The sequence below is a fragment of the Antrostomus carolinensis genome, unplaced genomic scaffold, assembly GCF_000700745.2.
Source record: "Antrostomus carolinensis isolate BGI_N321 unplaced genomic scaffold, ASM70074v2 scaffold14600, whole genome shotgun sequence".
NCBI lineage: Eukaryota > Metazoa > Chordata > Aves > Caprimulgiformes > Caprimulgidae > Antrostomus > Antrostomus carolinensis.
Genome location: NW_010287813.1, coordinates 6,546 through 29,953, shown reverse-complemented (window position 1 = coordinate 29,953; position 23,408 = coordinate 6,546). Strand labels below are relative to the sequence as shown.

At 41.3% G+C, this 23,408-nt stretch overlaps 1 protein-coding gene across 1 annotated transcript; it reads left to right on the top strand.

Annotated features, from left to right (window-relative positions):
* Nucleotides 1-1,740: 1,740 nt before the first annotated feature.
* MATCAP2 (microtubule associated tyrosine carboxypeptidase 2) lies at nucleotides 1,741-21,268 on the top strand (the record flags this gene model as incomplete). The annotated part of the gene is made up of 6 exons (XM_010164362.2): nucleotides 1,741-2,423; nucleotides 11,266-11,409; nucleotides 13,546-13,678; nucleotides 14,898-15,203; nucleotides 16,289-16,386; nucleotides 20,991-21,268. Coding segments are annotated over 6 exons (1,526 nt in total), but the record flags the coding sequence as incomplete, so codon positions are not given.
* Nucleotides 21,269-23,408: the final 2,140 nt, after the last annotated feature.

Below are 23,408 nucleotides of genomic sequence, written 5' to 3'. Positions count from 1 at the left end.
GTTTGATGTTGTTTTCCTTGTGATGGGAACTGTGGTTCCTCACCATTACAGTAAAGCGAGATAATCCAGGTAGGCAGGTTGTCACCAGGTGATGAGAATGATCTGACAGAATATGAACAGGAATGTCAAGGAGCACGTTCCTGCATCCGGCATAGGAAGAGGATTTGCAAACTGACTGTGAAACAAAACCCAGCTTGCATAAAATGTGTGTACCACAGTGGCAGAGAGTAATCTAATGCTTCTACCTCTCTCTTTCCAGTGGAAGAAACACCCAGGCTGCAGATTTCCCATCGTGTGTTCATGCAAATAGGACCACTGTCTTTTTAGAACAGTGTCTTCAGGAGAGCTGAGGAACACAGATTGACAGGGAACTGACAGAGGTCCAACAGCATGAAATACATTGTCATGGTGCTTATGTTGGGAGCAAAACCTAATTTTACTGTGAAAATAAAGCTGAAATTAAACTACTATCGATTTTTTTTTCCCCCTTGGAGGCATTTAATGATCTCTTGCTAATGTTCCATTCAGAGTATAATTACTGTATGTAAAGTAATTACAGCTCAACTACGTATAACTGTGGGCTGAAGCTCAAATCTCTTTTGCAGGCTTTAATCAAGCTCTGGCCACGTCTCCTGCTCTGTGAATCCTTTCATTTTAGGTGCAGAAGTAGGAAGCATTTCTCTGGAGCAGGATTTATTTGTGCCCTGACTTTCAGCTTGCCTAATGTTCTAGGATGAGTTGGTTGGCAAGAGAAGGTGATGGTTAGAACCAGTGAAGAGCGGTCACTTCTCTCTACCAAGCCAGCACAAATGTTAAATACAGTTTTAATCCTCAGTGACTTTTCCGTGCAGCTGCTCTGCACCAGGGACCTGTCTCCCCTGAAGGGTATGACAGGGGTCAGAGCAAGAAAGGAGGGTTCCCTCACTACAGGAACCTCACTCACTTCTTGCATTCAGTTTAGTGTTTTCTTACAGCCAGCTGTTATTGTGGAATAACTTTGAACAGATGAAATGACAGGGCTGCCTTCAGGATTCTTAGGGTTGTGTTTGTAACTAGCTAATCTCTCTCTTCTCTTTCCTCTTTAAATATAGCTTACTGTCTGTATTAAGAAGGAATATGTGAAACTGAAGTCTTTTAAACTTACATTGTTATTTGTATGATGTTGTAAATTGTTCACAGTGGCTGGCCCATTCCAATGGTCTCATCCTTTCTGACAGTAAATTCCATGAATCAGATTTTGCAGATGGGACCACACCAGATTGTTTATATCACAGTCCAGATCCCTGTGGGAATTCACTGTAAATACTGCTCATATACTCCTATACAGTTTCCTATTTTTTAAATTATTCTTTATCTTTCCAGAAAGCCTTCCTTGCATGATGAAGATCAGAGTTTGCTCAAAATGCAAAATTTTTTAATTTAACAGTAAACATTCAGAGTCCTGCAGAGTCCTTTTTTAAACAAGTTAGTTCTTAGTTCTGAACAGTGCTCTCGTGCATGCAGATGTGAACATAAAATACTGGTTTAGCTGGATCTTACATGTCCCAGTCTCATAGTTCAAAAGCAATATACACACAATTGTCCCATATGTCTAGAAGTCAAGATTAACTTGATGTGACAGAAGTTAAGACAAGTTCTGTGTTTCATTAATGTTGCAGTTTTGAGTCCTTAAGATTAGTATTGCTGTGTGAAAACAACCAATTTTGTTCTCAGCTTTCCACCCCCCCCTTTTCAATGCAGAAAAACTTTACTGGCCCAAGACAGAGCTTTCTAAGAAATCAGTCCTGAGTCCAGAAGAACATAAGCTGAACATTAATAATGAAAACAGCCTCCAGCACCCACCTTCTGGGATCCTTAAGGACACTTTCACAACAGGAACCAGTAGCTACAATGTCCTTCTGCAGAGCAAAGAGGAGAAAAAACACCACACTCAAAAGCAGTCATCTGCTCACCACAAGAAACACAGAAAAACTACCAAGTGTTCTACCACCTTGCGAAGCAACGGGCACCGCAAGATCAAAGTCCCGCTGCCCTTGCTCAGCGGTGGGTGGTACTGCACAAACAGACAGCCCTCCATCATTATCACCAGCCCAGCATCTACCAGCATGAAGTTCACAAACAGTATTTCAGTTGCAGAGAGCAGCATAGGACTGCCATCTCGACCCAGAGGTAGAACTAAGAGACATTTTAATCTAACAAAACCAAAGCAATCCCAGTCCTCAAAAAGCCATGGAAAAGAAGGTGATGTCTCTGGTCGAAAACTCTGTTTGCTGACTGCGATCAAACCTTCCAATGTAGAGAAAGAGAAGATGAAATTCTTCAAGTCAGATTTCACATACAATCCTCAATTTGAATACGCTAACCCCGCTCTGCCAAATGTGCTTGCCAAGCACAGCCATGCATCCGACAGATTTCTTAAGCAGGTAGAGTGACTTTCTTTCCTCCTTTTCCACAGATTATTTTTTCCTACACCTATTGTGTCCAGTTCTGGGCCCCGCAGTTCAAGAAGGACAGGGAACTGCTTGAGAGAGTCCAGCACAGAGCCAGCAAGATGATGAAGGGAGTGGAGCATCTCCCTTATGAGGAAAGGCTGAGGGAGCTGGGGCTCTTTAGCTTGGAGAAGAGGAGACTGAGGGGAGACCTCATTAATGTTTATAAATATGTAAAGGGTGAATGTCAGGAGGATGGAGCCAGGCTCTTCTCAGTGATGCCCAATGGTAGGACAAGGAGCAATGGGTGTGAGCTGGAACACAGGAGGTTCCACTTAAACTTGAGAAAAAACTTCTTTACAGTGAGGGTGATGGAGCACTGGGACAGGCTGCCCAGGGAGGGTGTGGAGTCTCCTTCTCTGGAGACATTCAAGACCCGCCTGGACGCCTTCCTGTGTGATCTCATTTAGGATCCTGCTCTGGCAGGGGGGCTGGACTAGATGATCTTTCAAGGTCCCTTCCAATCCCTGACATTCTGTGATTCGTCTTTGTTTTGTAGCAAGTTGTTTCTCCTTATCGTTCTCCCCTACTGTTTGACAAAAAAAAGCATCAAAGATGAGAATACAACAGCAGAACTGAAAGAAAATCTTTTTGATTAAGAAATTAAAGCCTTCCTAGTATTTACAGGATTCTGTAGGATAAAAGCACAGTTCCTTAGAAATGGGTTTACATGAAACATAATTTATGGCAAGAGAGCTTTTTAGGCAATGAAGCAGAGTCCAATCCAGGAAAAATACAATGCCTAAATGGGCTTTAATAAACACAGGGAAAAAGCAGTGTAGAGATCCTGCCAGTCCTGTTGGTGACACAGGGATTGGGAGGGGACAGCAGTTATTTGAGGTCATGATTATTGGATATGCATATGTTGATGTTTCTTGTTTTAATCAACTTTGAAAGGATAGTTGCATATACATTAGGCTCAATCAAGCAGCAGACAAATTCCATTCCAGAGAGAGATAAAATTTAAAGAGACACCTCACCCCCCTTTTTTTTTCTCCCCCATAACATGCAGCCACACTGGTAACATAGCTACAGACATTCCCATTCTGTGTAACTAACTACCCTGACTTCCAACCTGTCTTTGAGTTATTAAAAAAAAAAACAAACAACAAAACAAACCAACAACCCCCCCCCAAAAAACCCCAAACAAACACAAAAAACCTGCAACAAGAACAACAAAACCCTTGCTTTCAACTTTGACCTAAGTGACAAAACCCTGTGCTTGTCTGTATAATAACAGAACCAGTCCTCTTCCTGCTTTTGCTATTTCCAAATGGTTTAGAAAGAACTTATTTTAAGTCTGATAGGCTTTTCTAAATAGAGAATCTCATGTTTCAAGTGATACTAAACTTGGGAAGAGATGCTGCCATTCTATGAGTTTCACTTGTGATATGAATATTGCACTTAAAAGCTCCCAGAATTCCTGGTGAAAAGGATAGATGAATTAAAGTATCTTGGATTCTAATAACTGATCCTTGACTTGTGAAGAGTCTATTTCCCCCCTCAAAATCTAAGAACACACATAGGTGTATTACCCATTGTATTTAAGGCTCAGTCTGCATTTTCACATTAAAAAATATCTGTATATTTAAAAAAACTCAGTATCTGGGTTTTCATTAAGGATTTATTTTCTTTATGAGAACAGCTGTTCTGTTCTTAGAATCAGCTTCCATACTTCTAAACGACCAGCTAAACATACTAACACCAAATAAAACTACTCTTCGACTAGAGCTTTTTAGCAAGTTTTCCTTTGATTTTTATAGCAATATTAGCAAAATTGATTATAGATTACAGCAAATCATCAATAACTAATTTGCCAAACTGAATTTATTACAAATTATCCCTTTCAGTATGAGGTAGCAGAGCCTTAAAAAATATTTTATGCATGATGATTTCATGGACCAGGCCTGTCATTGACCTACACTTCTTTTAATTAAAAACCCCACACCTAAATAATGATTCCTCAATACTATTCTGATTTGTAACTCTACTTTTTTTCCTATACACAGAAAGCACGGGAAAATAAAGACTTTATAACAACTTTATAAAAAGCAGTGAAAGATTTAACATTCAGTGAAGCATGGTATTTCTGAAACTTACCGAGGAGGATGTGAATTGTCTCATAAGATTTAGTTTAAGTTACAGAAGTTCTTAGCAAGAAAAGCATTTCTTCGAAGTTCAGCTCCTAAAAATACTAAACAATATCTCACACTTCATATAAATAACCAAAAAAGCAGCTTTAATACAGGTCCAAGCCCAGCAGGTGGCATTCTCTCTTTTTTTATCTACAACTGTAGGAATTTTCATCTCCATGCAAATTTGACTTTCATTTCATTCAAATTTACTCTCCAGAAAAAGCATCATTAATCAAAATTTTAAACAGAAAATGTTGTATGAGCTCTTGCTTTTCCTCAGTGCAATTTCTTTTTTCACATGCAGATTTTACTCATCAGAAGAAACACGTAGGTATTTTTTAGGAAGTGTTAAGTTCAGGAAAGATGACTTCAGTTGCAAAAAAAGAAGTACTCACAGCATCAAGGTTCAGGTTGGCAGTTAAAACACAATGGTGCGTAGTCATCTTCTTCCTGCAACAAGGATAAATTCAAATTTGGTTTTTTGAAACATTTTTGACTATCATTTGTTGCTGTACTTATTTTAGGAAGCTTTGCTTTCTGTGAACAGAAAAGGAATTATTCCTATTTTATTCTGTAAAAGGTGCTTACATCTACTTGCTTGGTGTTCTATGACTAATATCTCTATCAAATCATCTTTTTACTGACAGAACTCACCAATTTTATAGGGAGCTTTTAGGCTACTTCGGTGAAATGAGCTCAAAACCTGACATTTCAGAATTTTAAAGGATTTTTAGTCATTTCAAAAATATTTTTACCCACAGCTGTGCATAGCCTGCTAGGACATTAAAACTGATAGTGTTTTCTTACTGCCCTTCCTGCTTTTGTGCATGTCTGTGGAATTGGTTAATATAACATTACTGAAATATATCTGGAAGACAAATCACACCCTGCCTTTTTTTTTTTTCTTCCTTTTTTTTTTTTTTTTGGGAAATGGAAAGAACACTATGGATTTACAAACCATTAACACAGCAATGGAGAACACACAGGCTTGTGAGCACCCACTTCACCCCCAGGCTTCTAGTCAGATCAAAGATTTTAAACTTTGGGCGCAGCCCAACACTTTTATCAATTGACTTTTCACAGACATAAAAGAAACATTTTTGAGTTATTAATACATTTGAAAATAATATTTTAATGTCTTCTCATACTTTCCTCTGTTTCTTTGTTTTCTCTCTACTTTATCTTGTTTTCTTCATAATAAGGTTCTTTCATGAGTCACACAATATGTGCTTTTGGGGAAGAGAATTTGAGAATAAAAATAGTATACAGACTTGCAGCTTTTCACATTGATTGGCATATCTAATATTACAGAAATTAATTCCCTTTTTGCTGTGTTTCAAGGTTAGTGCAGCAACTGTGTGCTCCAACTACTATGAAAGTTTTATTAGTAGCATTCCTTCTGGCTCAAACTACTTGTCCTTCACTGTTAAGTTTTCTTAACAGTTGAAGTGTTTGTTATTTTTGCACAGATGCTAGAGGTGGCAACATTTAGCTAGAAGCAATTGTCCCCAGTGTTTGCAGAGGGGATGACTTAACAGTTGCAATTTGCTGAACCAAAAGCAGCAAGGAGGTTACAACTTCAAGTAACCTTGAAGTGTGTTAACACCTATTTCTTTGAATTGTATATGAAGGCAGGAAATCTATTTTTATATACATATTTAAAAAAAAAATCATAATTTTGTTGAATGATTAATACTCCTGTGAAAGAGTTATACATCCTTTTCCCTTTTAAAGAACTCATTTGAGTTAAGAAATAAATAAATCAGTTGTAGCACATTGTAAGCGTTTGTATCATAGACCTTTTAAGGCTTTAATACAAGTAGCCTGCAATTAATTAGCAAGTTTATCAGATGTTGGAGAAATAGTTTGGTGGAGCTGGAAGGCTAAACAACATGACATTCAACGGTGAGTAACCCTTTGCAATGTCCAGGTGATGTCACAGCTTATGCACGTTGAAGATTCAATAATGTGTAAATTATAAAACACCTCCTTCTCCACTAGTAACAAATTACCTCCTAAACTAACACTGGTAGATAGAGTGTGTTAATATATAGCACAAAACATATCAGGCCATCCAAGTAACCTTAGTTCTCAGAATCCTACACAAACTTCTGTCTTCCTTTAGAGGAGACAGTAGATCACTTCTGGTGATACTACAGTAGGAGCATAGGTTTATTTCAGGGCACAGTCTCATATAAAAACCAAGTGACTATTAATTTGGAATTCCTTACAAAGTGTTTAAAAAGTTTTTCATTAAAAATATTTCTACCAGCTCTAAATTATTTAAACGTGCTCTCTGTTACACTGAGAACAAGCATGCAAAAGAAAAGCCACTGTAAACAAGGAATAAAACTCAAAATACTACAGCCTGAGTAGACTAACCTCAAAAATCTGCTCTTACCTCTCTCCCTCCTTTCCACTTGACCCAAAAAGGAGAGCAGCCACTATTTTATGGCTGTTGATTAGACTGACAAGTTCCATCTGGTACAGCTTAGTGTTACCTAAGGATGCAGCTGGGAAGTTTTTCCCCTCAGCAAATGAGAGAGGAAAGCAGTGGTGCCTTTAAATCTTGTCTGTCTCACAAATCTTAACAGAGACTGCAACCCTTTTGTAGCAGAGCTTTTTCTGACCGTAGGATGAGCTGACTGGATGCTGGGGCTGACTCCTGGGTTACTGAGCCTGTTTTCTAACTTGGTTGCCTCAAACAATTCATGAGCATGTCTTATCAGTACATGTATCTACAATAGCTCTCAAATAACTAGGCTGTGTTGCTGCACATGGGTGACTTGGGATTTAGAGACCTACTTGGCTGTAAATAATTTGTTTAAAAAAGCCACCACCACCAAAACTTAAACCTGTGAATTAAACAGAGCTTGGTCTTGCTGTTGTTAACGCTTCTGTGTCATTACTTTCTTGAGCATCAGCAGAGTTTGCTGTGCAGGGAGACTTCTTTTGGGACTGCTTCTTCTTTTGGCACTCTTTGGTAGTGATATAAGGGATTAAACCAGATTAACTAGTTAATAATTAAAAGAGCAGGAATTCCTACTCCTAACCAGTAACCTGGTACAGCCATATAGTCCTTCTTCTCTTCCATTTTTTTACCTGTTGCTGGAGAGTTTACAGTTTGGCCTTAGGAACTGTGGCAGTATCAGTACCTTGGTTTCTGCTGGCCCAGAGGCTGGAAAATAAGCTCACAGCTGGATGCTGGAAAAGGCAAGAGCTGGCACGCTGGGCTGGCTTCTGCCCTTTCCCAGCAAGTTCTTGCAACACCTGACTTTGAGTCACCTCACTTCAGAGACAGGCACAGAACCCCAAGTGAGGGGCTCTGTGTCATATTCACTGTCTGGGATCCAAATAAATCCCAAACCTTTTTCCCTCAGGAACCACCACAAGCTGTGGTGGTTGTGACAAGAAGTGTCAAAACCAGCAATGTCACTGGGGACAGGGCCTATCTTAGTGCTGGGGTGATCTGCCAGATACTCCCCAGAGAGACGTGCACTGGTGGCAACATGTCTGTGTGACAGCTCTCCCTGTTGTTTCAGTGCTTGGAGAGCCACACCTGCCTGCTTGGAAAGAATTATCAGGACTCATTCTGTTTTGCTTGAGACAGAGGCAAGGTGACAGAAGAAGGTGAATGTGAAGTATCTTTGCTGTTCTTCAAGCATACTTCTTATCTTTGTTGGCTTCCCTCAGCCTGTGAATCTTACCTTCTCCATCCAAAGGCTTTGCCATCACATTGTCAGAAAAGTTTTATTTCATTGTTTGATATGAAACTGAACTGGACCTGATGTTTGATTTGCTGAGAGAGAGGCAGGATGGCCATCAAAATGTAGTGGCCTTGTTCCCACTTCTGTTGGGGAGCCCACAGCCACATGATCCTTTGGCTATGACCAAGTGTTGCCTGAGAGAGGATGCCAGAGCTACCCAGTTTGCACCAGATGAGGCTGCATCCTCTGTTTTTGATGCATTCATATTGAAAAACATGATCTGTTTTTAAGCTGCAGAAGGATGTCACAGTTTTCACAGCAGCAGTTCCATCACCTCTTGTCCTTAGGAGCAGTAGGATTTATTTTCTCCACAAATAATCAAGCCAAAGGTCCATTAAGGTGCTTATTGATTCTCCTGGGAGTTACCTGTTTTGGTACCAAGGGGGGGCTGCATAACACACAACATGGAGCTGTGCGGCCACGCGTGCTCATTGCGGTGTTGTGACAGGGAGAGGCTGAGCCAAATTGTTTGTGGTGGCTTGGGCATTCCTCTTTTTATGATACTTCTCTTGAGACATCCTGATGCCTGATTGTCCTGGTTTTTAGCTGAAACAGAGCTGGGTTGCTAGGAATGGGCCAGGCTTGGTCAGCGGGTGGTGAGCAGTTGCACTGGGTATCACTCATTGGTATATTTTGTTACTGTTATCATTATCACTACTATTTTACTATCAGTATTATTTTAAGGTTTTTTTTTTATTTCTATTATTAAACTGTTCTTATCTCACCCTACAAGCCTCCTTACCCTTGCCCCCCAATCCTCTCCCCTATCGCCTGGGGGTGGGGGGGAAGTAGGTGAACGGCTGTGTTGGCTGCTAGCCAAGGGCTGGCCCAGTGAAACTGTCACACTGACCTTATAAAGAAAACTGGAAAAAGAAGATAATGTGTTCCTCATTGATACCTTTCTTCATAGCATCCACTTCTTCCTCATGCTAGCTTCAGCAAGTGCAGGGGCACAGCTCCCAAATGCCAGATCCTGGGAACCAGCCAGTGCGGTCAGCAGGACCCCAGAGGGTCCAATGCAAGTCCCTGTCAAGCCTGAAACTACTGCTGGAGTTAGCAGGGGGGCTTGGGAGTTTTGGGCACACGGGAGGCAGCGAGAGGAGCCAGAGTTTGTGTAGCAACACGGGGTGGCTTTATGGTGAGCCTGGTTCTACCAGAGTCACTCTCCCGAGGCCACATGCACTGACTTTTTGGCCAAGGTGCTTGAGTACCATATTGCTGGGCTGTCCTTGAAGAAACAGTGGTATAGCTCTCAGAATAACCAAGGGGTGATGTTTGCAACAGATTTCTGTTTATGCCTCATTTTCTGATTCACTAGTAATGCTTTCCAGCATATGTCTTCTTCTCCCACGGAAATAAAAACTTACTATGGAGACTCGGGTGCTTCTGGAATAGAGATCACAGCAGTGAGACACAGCAGGTAGATTCTTTGCTTCTAACTTGTGTAACCCCCCCAAAAACAACAGCCTTCTTTAAGCTAACCCTTTTTTATGCCACTCTGTGCTAAGGTAGTAAGTTATACTGCTTTCTTCATTTTTGAAAAAGAAATTCAGATCTGACCAGGAGGCCCTTCAAATTTAATAAGTATTAGAGACAGACAAAGAAATATCAAACATAAAGTGCAGGCATTCAAGTAATTGATATTTCTCTCCTCAAAGAGCTACAGGACTTCAAGAATACATCTAGCTAGCATTTATGGCTTTCAGTGGCAATTACTCAGGGTTGCTTAGTTTCAACTTGGAAAAAAAAAATGAAGATTCTTAGTAGCTGAGAGAGATATAAAATGAGTCCTGTTTTTGTGGACAATAAGCCAATCTGACAATGTCAGAATTGCATAACTGGAAACAAGCAGCATGTTATCAGCTTCATGCATGGATAGAAGTGTACAATGTAAAAAGAGATTCAATCTGCAAGACTTTCACCTTCATCATCAGTGATAATTTCTTAGCAAGAAATTACCCTATTTTTAAGGTAATATCAGTAATATTTTTTTTCTCTCTGAGATTCTGAGGAGCTTCTGTTATCATATGTTTTAAAAAAAATGTTCCCTGTAGCTGGGCAGCTGCTGGGCAAGAATTTATTCTATACCACATTTTCTTTTAAGGGTGTGAAATGGGATGTTGGGAAGTAGATTACTGAGGATGATCATTTCACACACCACCACTAACACTTTCCACATGCAGAGTTCAGATTGTGTTATAGGCGTTGTAGTCAGTTTTCTACCCAAAAAGGACTTCTTCCAGGAGCAATACATAAGAGAATTGGAGTTGGTATGATTTTTATTTGCCTAATATCACATTCCTCCTTCTTTTTGGGGGGTTATAGAGAAGTATTATAATTTAAATGAAAGTTCTGTGAATGAATTTTCTCTTTTTTCTCTTTTCTGAAGCAGACACCCTTGGTACAGAGAATTTCATCATAAGGAGAAATTCTTGGTAGAAATATTATTGGTAAAATTATATTTATACATCTGTTTAATCATGGTTCAGCACTGCTCAATTACAAAATAACAAGAAATAAAGAGAGACTATAGTAATAGTTGATCTTTGTAAAATTCTTTGGAAAACCATAAAAAGAAGCACGCTGACAAACTGCATACGTCCTTGTGATCTCTTACGTCTGATTTACGAGGCAGTTGTACAACATTCACAAAATTAAAGAGAAAATGGTTATTATTTCCCTAGACTGATAATCATCTGTGTCGTGCTGATGTATGCTGATGTATGCTGATGCTCACAGAATCTTTTTTCAGTACTTTGGCATTAATGTGTGTCTGAAGATGATATAAAATGATTACAGAGTATGCCAGCCTGTATCGAATAACTACAGACTCTTACTGCATTCATATTTGCTGTGCTTTTGTCCATTTTATAGTCCATTAACATTATGGAGCGGACACTGCAGAAATATGGAAGTTATGAAAAATTTGAACAGGCCACTGGAGGCAGCTTGCTGACCAAAAGTCGCATCTGGAATCACGTCAGAAAATACATGGTGAAAGAAGGCTGCCTCGGTGAGGTAAGTGACACGCTGCAGCAGGGAAGAAAGATTTATGTCAATCTAAGAAATTACACATGGATAGCCCCAGGATAGACACCATTTGGGGTGTCTTTCCTCCATAGTTACAAGACTATTTTCCTTACATCCTATTTTTCTCATGGCTGTGCCCTAAGTTTTGAACAATTGAAATGATGTGAATTCCTTGTGAATGCTTCAGCCATCTCTTTGAGCCTGTTTCCTGATTCACATATGCTCGTTCTTAAATTCACTTCTTTTGGGAGTACCCAAGAACGACACCCTTCCTTCCCTCCTTTTTTTCAGCTACTTGGAGACTAGCACATTTCCATTTATTCATCAGTTCTGCCATCTGTTCTCTTGTATCAAATTATTTACACCAAAGGAAAGAGAGTCAAGAAAAGGCCAAGAAAAATAAGCAGCAGCCCAAGAGGCTGATTTATAAGAAGCAGAACAAATTAAAGTGACATAAGTGAATAAAAATGTTTGGAAGAGGTTGGCTTGTTGAGTTGGTTTGTGTGCTGGTTTTTCCTGACTTTAACTATCTAATTTTTTAGAGCCCTATGCAAAAAAAACTTATTTTCTATAGTCAGGATTTTAGAGGTCCAGTTTGACTGAGTTATGTAGAATTGCTTGGAAGAGTCAGATGAAATTGAATGTATATTAAAAAAAAAAGATTATTCCAAATGAAAACACCAGCTGACACAGTCTAAGATGAGATCACTAGCAGTGAGTGAGAGGAGTCTGGAGTGGGAGATCAATAGAGAAAATTAGGTTTCATTAGTAAACATAACATTATTAGGAGAAACTGGTAAATTCATCACACCTTTATGGGAGACTATAATTTGAGACTGATACCAGACTTTACCTGTGTTTCTAAGAGTTAGGTTATAAAACGACAATTTAGAACAAGCAATTAAAAAAAAAATACATTTTTGGTCTTTGCTGTCCTTTTATCTCCCTTTGTGTTCATTTTTGTCTTTCTTTGTCTTCATGGAAGCAGGATCTTACACCCTCATTGAACATCCCATGGCCTTCTTAATGAAATACTGTACTTTTTCTGCAAAAATACAGTTAATAGATCATGCTTAGTATGGTCTAAAATATGATGAGAATACTCTATCCAGTTGAAGAGGTGTTCATAAAGCTAAGTGGTACCCATGCTTTAGGATTTACCTGTCTTTCCTGAATCTTAAATATGAGTTTTATCATCCTGATTGTTTGCTCTTGAACTTGAAGCTGTATGGTGGGTTTCAAATATGGGGAAGTGTCACGTCAATGCCCCTAATCCCTAAGTCCTTTTTTGTTAACTTTGATAAGTAAAAAAAGTGGTTTCTCTTGTAGGTGCTCTCCCTTGTACTCTTCTGAGCAGTACTGTGGGGAGTTTCTTTAAACATTACGTGAAGAGGGAAAGGTGCTTAATCTTCAACAAAGAGAGTTTCCCTTCTCCCTCACAGTCTTTTGTTTAAAAAGTCTTTTTAAACTCAAATAACAAAATCTATCAATATATATAGATTTTCTTCTCTGGCAGTTTTGGTTTTGATTATCAGTTTTCCAAGCGAAAACAAGAGCTACATTTCTGTATAAAACAAAGTAAAACAATACCAGTATTTTAATAATGTTTCAAGCCTGTATCATATATCAGGAAACAAAGTACACGGTGCTTCCCCATCTCATTCATGGGGCTTTAGTATTGCACCTAAAAGGTTTCAGATAGTTAAGTATATAGATACTTAGTCAATTTATGTGTGTTTAACTAATATTTTTCAGTTCTCAGTAATACCAGGATAATTAGGCACAGTTCAAAAAATGGAATTTTCTCTTCTTTACTCTGCATGTGATCACTCCCTGCCCCACAAATCCAGTCAGTGTTACTGTATTAAATTTTGCAGTCTCATGTCTGTCTATCTGAACCCTCATGTTGAGTCCCACTGAAGTCTGAGGTTTTGTCAGCAGCACAGGTGACTAGGATAGCTCAGGGGACTCAGAAGTGTCACCCAGAGGTGATTCTTGGTAGCGAGAAAGAGTTGTAAAGGGCAAGAGACCAAAGAGAAATGCAGTACTGGAAGGGCCAAAGGAAAAAAGCAGGAAGAGGAGTGAGAAGAGAGCTCTTTGCTACCTGAACTCTCTCATCTTCAGATTGTGGTCCATCTCACGGAGGACCTGCTTTCTCGAGCCTCAATGACGGTGGTGAATGGCCGCCCCACTCTGACTATCAATGTCTCCACCGCGCGAGAGCACTGGCTGGAAGGGATGCTGAGACATGAAATTGGTATGAGCATGACCTCCGTTCTCCAGGCAAAGGGGAGTACTTGCATGCGTTCTTCCTTCTTTTGCAATGATGGGCCAAGCACTGTATGTACACAGAAGGAGGGAATGTTCCCGTCTAAAGAACATACGCTGTAGGTGTGCTGAAGGGAAGGAGAAACCTGTTTGTCACTGCGCCATGTAGAAGGAAGATAATCTGCGTGAGGTTTCCTAAGGATCACGTACATGAGCATTTTAGGTCAGCTCAGGAGCGAGCTTTTGAAGTGAATTTACCAACTAGTCCACCAACTAGTCCCACTTATTGCACTGAGATTCACAGGCCAAAGGTATCTTGGAGCAGGCAAAGTATAATCCTTTATAATATAATGCTAGATGATGCTAGCTCAGAGGCTGTGCTCCAGGACATACCTTCTGTGCTGTCACTGCTCAGGGACATTTTCCTCATGAGAGCAACTTACAGCTAGTCTGGAATTAAAAAAAAAACGAGCCAAAAATAGCACAACCATTCAACCTCAGCACCAGCCATTTTCCTTTACAAATCTGCTTCTGTTACACTGCCTGCTTGCAAATGTAGGCTTGCTTTAGGGAAGAGATGAAGAATTTCCCCAGCAACCCCTAAACTGGTGCCAGATTGCCTTGATTTTGTGTTACACGAGGTTGGCCCAGCCCCGTGGAAAATTTCGACAAATGTTTCAGGGAATCAGTTTTAGTGAAGTACATCAAAAATTTATAAACTTGGCTAGTGCCTGGATTTCAACTGGAGAATAAGCCCTGTGATTGCCTTGAGCCACTATTGCGTTGTGAGGGGACATGTTCTCCTCCAAGCCTGCAGCAGGTCTGTTTAATCACCTTCCAGAGGCAACATTTCTGCCTCCTTGTTTTGATTCTCCTTCCTTCTGTTCACTACAATGCTGAGCCTATGCCAGAGGCATTCAGCATGTAAGACATTTTTGGAAATTCCTAGTTGTGGATTTGGGATCTCAAATCCTGCTGATATTCGTATTCCTTAGGCATTTTTGGGGGTCCCACTCACAGTCAACAGGTGAATAATTGCACTGTCAATCTACCTCTGGCAAAATTCTCTGTTGTAGACAAGGCTTAAGTTACCACTTTTCCCAGTGCTACCAGTTCAGAGTTCTGAAACGTGCATCTCCTTCCATATTTTATAATTTCTTTAATCATTAGATGCTATTGTTCTAAGCTCCATATTCCTTTCTTTTCAGGAACTCATTATTTTCGGGGTTTTAACAACAACAGCCAGCCTTGGTGCAACTGGAATGGGCGTAGGAAACACGGATTAAAACCAATCAACCCTACAGAAGAGGGGCTAGCGAGCATTCACAGCGTCCTGTTCCGCAAAGACCCTTTTCTTTGGAGAGCTGCCCTGCTCTACTACACTGTTTATCAGGCCAGCCAAATGTCCTTCTGCCAGCTCTTCCAGGACGTGGGGAAATTTGTCAAGGACCCCAATACTAGGTGGGATTACTGCGTACGAGCCAAGAGAGGGTGGACTGACACATCACAACCAGGTGGGTTCCCTATTTGTCTTCTCTCTTTTTTGTACTTCAAGGAGGTTTTCAGAATATGCACAGAGCTCCTTCATCGTGTCACACAGGAAAAGCTTGGCAAAAGGCAGCAGTGGGACTCTGCGCTGTCTGAAACGAGGCAGCAGGATTTGTGCTGTTGAAAACGAGGCTGAAAATGCACATCCGTGAGACTTTCAAACTGAATCTGTAATGCTTTTTTTTGTTGTTGTTGTTGGAAGTGGAAATACAAATTGCAAAACAGTGAAAAAGTTCATCCTGACAGTCTGACCTCCTTTCGTGTTTATTATAACATTATTTCCCCCTCTACTCTGCCCTAGTGAGGCCGCATCTGGAATATTGTGTCCAGTTCTGGGCCCCACAGTTCAAGAAGGACAGGGAACTGCTGGAGAGAGTCCAGCACAGAGCCACCAAGATGATTAAGGGAGTGGAGCATCTCCCTTATGAGGAAAGGCTGAGGGAGCTGGGGCTCTTTAGCTTGGAGAAGAGGAGGCTGAGGGGAGACCTCATTAATGTTTATAAATATGTTAAGGGCGAATGTCAGGAGGATGGAGCCAGGCTCTTCTTAGTGATGCCCAATGGTAGGACAAGGGGCAATGGGTGTGAGCTGGAACACAGGAGGTTCCGCTTAAACTTGAGAAGAAACTTCTTTACAGTGAGGGTGACAGAGCCCTGGAACAGGCTGCCCAGGGAGGGTGTGGAGTCTCCTTCTCTGGAGACATTCAAGACCCACCTGGACGCCTTCCTGTGTGATCTCATTTAGGTTCCTGCTCCGGCAGGGGGGCTGGACTGGATGATCTTTCGAGGTCCCTTCCAACCCCTGACAGTCTGTGATTCTGTGATTATAAGAGATGTGATGCTGTGGATATTCACAGACACCATCTTCTGTGTTTGATTTCTTTCTCTGACTAGTGACTTTAGCCTTTTAGTTAGTTTTTGGAAAAGATTTTCAAAGTCTAGTATATCAATATATCATTTTTTTAAGATAAAATTGTTCTGCTTATAATGGCTTCTGAAAATATGCCTTGAACAAACCTTAACAGAGTGTGATGTATCTTGATTCCTTTTAGGCTGTTTCAATAAGGATCAGGTGTACTTGGATGGCATCCTCCGAATCCTGAGATACAGGGAATCCATTGATTTCCATCTTCTGACAGCCCTTGGAAAGGTGAGTGGGCTCATTCTTACCAAAGGGTACAGTTTTATAATTTCAGCAAGCCTGCCTGTAAAGAGCTGAGTCACTGTGCTCTGTTTTACTTTGATCTAGAAATCTCTGTTGCGTGCAGCACCTTGTATTACACAGTGCAAGTTACAAATATTTTGAGGTCCTAAAAACTTCTACCAGCTTTTCCTCATTCCTCGCTTATCAGATTAAGGTTTTGTGGTCATATTTCTCAGACTTTCCTTTCCTCCCTTTACTACCTGACTTGCAGTACAATGGAATGCCTTGGGCAAGTGGGACACGTGCTAGATAAGGTGGTGGTCCTAGGAGAAAACAAAATTAACCATTTGATGCTAATGCATCATCCCCTTCCACCACAAAAGAGTTTTTAATCTCAAATTCCTTTCACTGCTGTCACCTCTGATGTTTTTTAAAAAAATCAATGGATTTTTTTTTCACCAGAATACACAGTTAGAATGGACATAAAATGACAGTTTGGACATAGAATGACAGAATGGACATGAAATATGACAGAATGGACATAGAATGACAGTTAGAAGGGACATAAAGTATATTCTGCAAATGTAGAAATACATTCATTCCTTGTTTCTTCTCAGAATCATACTAAGAAGTGCAGAAACTTGGTCACACGTCCTGAGCCAAATCCTTGGATTGCTGAATTTCCACAGTTCATAAAGCAGGGTTCATCGTCACATAAACCAGGATTCAAATTGATGTTGTTTTAGAGCTGGAATTCCAACATTTCAATGGGTGATAAAGGGAAGTGGCATATCATGATGGAGAGGTTTAGTCCACATTTAAGTCCACATTTGCCTTTAGTGTCAGAAACATATTAGTGAGCAGAGCTATTTAGGTAACTGACCCAAGTTAGGAAACTCTGAAAATAAAATCACACTGTCAAATAAGTCTCTGCAACTTTATTCTCTGAAACTTCCTTTTGCTTTAAGCCTGCTTAACTCCACACAGCTTCTGCCTGCTAAAGTACTGAACACATACTGCTCCTGCTTTATCCCTTTCTCTCTTCAGGGAGTCTGCAGGATTTTCAAGCCACTTCAAAAACACAGTAAGTCATTTCTCATAGCAGATTCCACTATAATCCACATGGCAAGGCATCCACATTAAAGGTGTGCAAGCAATTTCATTCTAGCAGTATGATAATTGATAAGCACTTGACTTTAGAGCAGCTAAAAGGGAACTTAAAGTCTACTCTGAATGTTTTTGCTGCATACATCTTGCAATCAAACTGGAAATCTGTGTGTAAGAGCAATTCCTGCTCTCAGCATCACAGGTAGGTTGAGGTCTGCAGGGACCTCTCAGGATCATCCAGTCCAACCCCCAATGCTTAAGCAGGGTCAGCTAGAGCAGGTTGACCAGGACCACGTCCAGTTGGGCTTGGAATATCTCCAGAGATGGAGACTCCACACCCTCTCTGGGCAGCCTGCGCCAGTGTTTTACCACCCTCACTGTAAAAAAGTATTTTGTGTTCAGACAGAATTTTATGCATTTTAACTGGTGCCCACTGGCTCTTGCCCTGCCAGTGGGCTCTGCTGAGAAGAGCCCAACTCCCTCGTCATTCCTTCCCATCAGGTGTTTGTACACACTGGTAAGATCCCCCTGAGCCTTCTTCTCCATGCTGAACGGTCCCAGGTCTCTCACCCTGTCCTCATATGTCAGATGCTCCAGTGCCTTAATCATCTTGGTGACCCTTCACTGAGTCCACTCCAATATCTCCATATACTCTCAGGAAAAACAAGTTCAGTGAGCACAAATATGAAACTTGCACTGAGATCTCACCTGTGGTTATTACGAATTTATCACCACTCTGAAGGGTGATTTATTTGTTTGTTTAAGGTGGAATAGGAGGATCAGGTTGTTCCAAAGGGAGTATTAAGCTTGGCTGGTGTGTCTTCCAGGTTCAAAGAAAAAGCACATGATTTAAACATAGGGAAGCCCAGCATTCAGTGGGAAAATTTTCTTTGCCTTTTGAAGATTCTCAGTGTTCTTGTGCTGTAAGAAGTGTCCTCATCTTTCCCACATGCCTGCCTTAGGGATAGTTTTATTTCAAATCCAATAAAGCTATGAACATAATAGGAAACCAAAGCAGTTGGCTGTGCTGCTGACAACAAATTGCTTCTGTGCTTTAGTAGGTAGTTCACACAGTTGTAAAATCAGAGGCTGCTTTGTCACGTGTCTGTATTTAAGACAGAGCCATGGTGACGTTTTTGTGTCTTCTGTTCTCATCTGAGCGCTAGAGATCTGGCTGATGACAGTAGCCATGCCTTCCTGCTGCTTCTGACATTATTTACAGCGTAGAAGAGAGCGCATGGAAACAGAAGAGGTGCATGGAAACAGATCACATACAAGCTGTTCAGCATACTTAGAAGTGACCAAGGAGAGAGCTTGAAGCCTGAGAAAAGATGCTTTTTAGGAAGGAGCAGTTTTTAAAGGAAGAAATTGAATATGGGAAGCACTGCAAAACTTTCACGTAGCCATCGCATGCAAGTAATATTAAAGAAGAGAAATGGAATGCAGATCTCTTGGTGCACTTCAGTATGGCATCACTACCAGGGGTTTAAAAAGCAAAAGCAGCAAAATGTCACCTACTGTTGTGTTTCCCAGGAATGTGAACACCTTACAAAGAGCCAAAGTAAGCCTGTTTTAACCTCTTTTTTACCTGTTAGAATGATTTTAATTACATATGGTAAGGAAGACAACCTGTTGTCACAGTAGGATGAGATTATGTTTTTGATTCTCCTCAGGATGTCAACTTTTGTCATTTTTTTAGCAATTGCAAGGACTGAGGAAATAGGGAAAACTGGCCCACTGGGAAAAATCCCCTTCAAACCATACCTCAAATCACAGATACTTGTGTCTTAGTTGCAGCAGTAGCAGAAACCCCTGAACATAAATATGAGGAGAAAAGAGTCCTTTTTCTTTCCTTTGTTTTTGAGGAAAAGAAGTAGAATTTCACATGGGGACAGGAGGGAAGATCAGTATTTAATTTCATTTGGTGCTGTGTCTCCAGACTGAAAGGAGATGGTATGATTTTCTATAGCTCCTCTGTGCTTACTTCTAAATAACATTAATCATGTGTGATGCCACACCAGCTTTGAACAGCAGTATCTTAGTAACTTGAGTGAGCCTGGGCATGGGTGTATGTTCATTTTTTTTTCCCCATCAGGATGCATCTTGTCATTGCAGCTAGAAAGCACAGCTGTACTCAGATGCAAATTCATTCTCTTTGCAGACTTTGTTCCTATTATCAGCAAGATCTGCACCCCATGTTTGACCACCTGTATGGATCAGGGTTAGCAAGCTGGATTGCACCATCCTATCTTTCCACAGAGCCCTCCCATGCTCCTTCCACACTGGTGAATCACTCATGCTCACTTTAATCTTTTCTGAATAGAAAGCATCACCTGCTGAGAGGACAGGCTGTTTCCAAGGAGCCCTGACCCCGCAGTGCTCAGCTCCTTAGAAGAAACATGGGGTAAAAAAGGTTGGAAGAAGCAGGCTCCACTCTCAAGCCACCTGGCACAAACCTGCTGTGAGGAAATGGGATGTGCCAGTTACTAAGCACAGCCAGGCCTGTGGGGTTTTTTGCCAGTACATCTGCTCCTGTCTGCAGGGTGCCCAGAACATGCAGCTTGTAGACAAAGCGGCAACCACATAAATTTCATCACACTGGATCCCTGCCCAAGGAGTCCTGTGCTGTGCTTGTGGGGCAGCTTGTGTAGCTATTGCACAGCCAAAGCATTTAATCCTTTCTGGACTGTCATTCTCAGTACCAAGAGCTACTGTGAGCTCAAGACTTGGAAGTCCTGGCTCGTAGAATCATAAGACTATGGAGAAAAATCTCAGCTTTCCTTTGAAAAAAAAAAAAAAAGAGTAGGACTTGTAGTAGCTGGAAAAGGTTTGTGACTGTCACACCCATACCCAAAAGGCTCTGATGCCAAAAGGTAAATGCAGTCTCTGCCCTGCTATTGAATGGGGAAAAAAAACTAAACAAAAGTTGTGATGCTGAAGGATTGCCCATTTATATGCCCATTATAATAATTATATTATTATAATATAATATTAATATAGTTAGTTACTAGAGGTGCATTTTAACTTAGCTTTGCATAAGCACATTTGCTAGTGAAAATTGAAAACATTAGAGTTCAGGTCAGCTGGCACCACACCTTTCCCAAAGCTGGAGGCTGCCTGTCCTGTGCCATGCCTGTCCTGCGCTCCCTTCCTAGCTCCTCAATCTTCTGCACAGCTTTTTTTCCATTCTCATGTCAAATCTTTCCACTCACATGTGCTCCATCCTTTCCCTCTCTACTCCTGCAGCTGCTGTAGGTTATTCCCATCCAGGTTCCTATGAATCTGTTCACTGAAATGCAGAATCAGGAAGTATGGAGGCATTTGCTAAAATTACACTTATTTTTTTTTTTGCATCTTCCACTGAAGCACAGTTACTTGTTTCCAAAGCATTCTCACAAGCTTTTAAATCCCCCTGCTCTGAAATCTTTTCTCAGCTACAGGAGAGAAGTTAGAGCTGCAGCAGAGGACTATAGTGTGGAATTAACCCATGTCCTTCCTTGCAGATCTCGTATGAGGATGTGGACCGCCTGAAGGGATTGGCTGTGATTGAGAACATGAGGGTACCACACTTTTTGCAAGACCATACCCGGTATATGGAGCACTTGGAAAAGATCATGGAAGTCAATGAGCTGACTGATGAGGAGCTCCAGGATCTCATAAATTAAGTGTCAGCCCACCACTCACTCTCCGTCACTGAGGATGTGGAACTGGACTTTCCAGAGCTTGCAGAAATGGACTTAGGAGGAATAGGTGGGGGAGGGAAGGGTGGCCAGAATATGTGGAATTAAGACAAAGTTCCTTTATGTTCCTTTTGCATTGTGATTGTATACTGATTATTTTTTTAAAGGGTTTGTGTATTTTTAACAATTTGGCTTAGGAATTCCTTTGTAGTGATGTGTCCGATCATCTACTCTGTTTTATATGCTAGGTATAGTGCTTGACACCATCTTTTGTAAGATACTGCCTTTTCCCATCCAGGTTTAGAGATGGAAGAAAGGAGAAAGAAGAGAAATTCCCCCTTAGTTCCCTTGTGTTTGCCCTGTCACAGCTTGCACAGTTCGTAGCAATGGACCTGCTGTAGATGGTGCTACACCACCCTCTGCCTGACTCCTTCCCATTTGGTTGTTGTTGCAATGAAAAAAAGAAAGTCTAAAAAACACAGTGCACAGAAGCTGGTCTTTGTGCCGTAGGATCAAAGCTCTGTAATGCTATAAAATGTTTGGGGTTTTTTTTACTGGGAGACTTAGCATTAAAAAAAAATATATATATAGGTATTGCTGTTTTAATGACTGTAAGTAGGTAGCAAAGTTCTCCCCTTTATCCTCTCCTGAAGTCACACTGTTCCACACCTTTATCTGTATAGTACATGCTTCAGGAAGCTGAATTCTGGAAATTCTCCCTCCTTTGAGGACAAGCATTGTTGTCTAGGAAGTTCAACATGGCAGCACTTTGGAAGAAAGATTGGTCAGAAACTGTGATCTCATTATTTAACGTGTTTTAAATAAATGCAGGAACACAGGGACGTGATTCAGCGCAGCAGGCAACACCCACTTCTTCTCTGGGTCACTTGAGCCTACAGAAGGTCAAGTCACTTGTTGAGCAGTACCTCCATCCTACAAGAAGCTTGAGCTTGTTGTTGAAGAAGCAGGATGTGAATGGAGGGAAAGGAAGACTCACAAGTGCCCTGTTCCTGTGTCCCAACAGAAGTGCTGCACCACGCTGAAGCAACCTTACCTCTGTTTTAACTGCCAGTGCTATATCCAGAAGCAAGAAGAGAAAGCACCTCCCTGAAAGGCATGGCTAGGCACATGGGAACTAGATTAGATGGCACAGGAGGACTTACTACATAAATTACATTGTCTGATTCCAGAGTATTCCAGAATTACTGAGGTGAATTGAGTTTTGCACCTCTAAGTATTCTGACAAAGGGTTTTGTTTTAGTAGATGGCATTTTACCAGGGCTCCTCTGAACTCCTGGGAAGCAGCTGTGGTGGGAGAAGCTGGGCAGGAACACCCAAGAGCCTCAGACAGGGCTTCAGCCATTTCTTCCTCTTCTGCCTTGGCCCACTGGTAACAGGCCCAGCATTGGATAAGGGGAGTAGATGGAGCCAAGGTTTCCTCCACACCACATCTGCATGGACCTGAGCCCTGGTATCCCTCCCTCCCTGCTTATCCTGTTCTGTAATGAAACAGGTGGAATAACCCTCCCACCTTATTTCACACCAGGACTTTACTAGCTGTCGCTGTTACAGCAAAGTCTTGAGAAGACATTTTCTGATCTGTAGGAAAACGTGTGAGGAAAAGCTCTCAGCTGGCTCAGAGGCCTGAAGGTTTTTGAATAATCCCATAAGAGCAGCTGCCCTTTAGATAATATTGCAGGTGCGTTTGCAGCAGCTGACTGCTTCAAAAAAGAAAATGCACTCAACAAGCATAAATTGACTAAATTTGGTTATTTTCAAGGCAGGGACCAAGAACTGCTCGCAGCAGCCTTAATTTTGTATTGTCACTATTAGTCAAAAACTGAAAGCCTTTCAGCCTCTGTGTGTTGAAATACAACCCCCTTTTCTCTCCTTCCCCCACTTCAGAATGTCTCGTTTGATCCCTGGGAACTTTGCCTGCCCAGCTTTGTTTGAGAGCTGCACCAAGGAGACACGGTGTTGCAGGAGCCTGATGGGAACCGTTTGCAGTCCTGCACCCACACGCTCCAGGCTTTGGCTCCTTCACCAGATGCGGCAGGAGGGCCACGCACAGCTGAGGTCAAGTCAGAGATTGCAGTCAGAAGGTGTCTTCGGAATAAATCAGGCAGAGCTGGTTTGAGCTATGCTGTGGAAGAATCTGGCTCCCTTTGCTGATCCAGGGGTACATGAAAGGGCCAGTCCTTTATGAAAGGGACAATTTTGAACTGATTTTCCTTTTTTTTC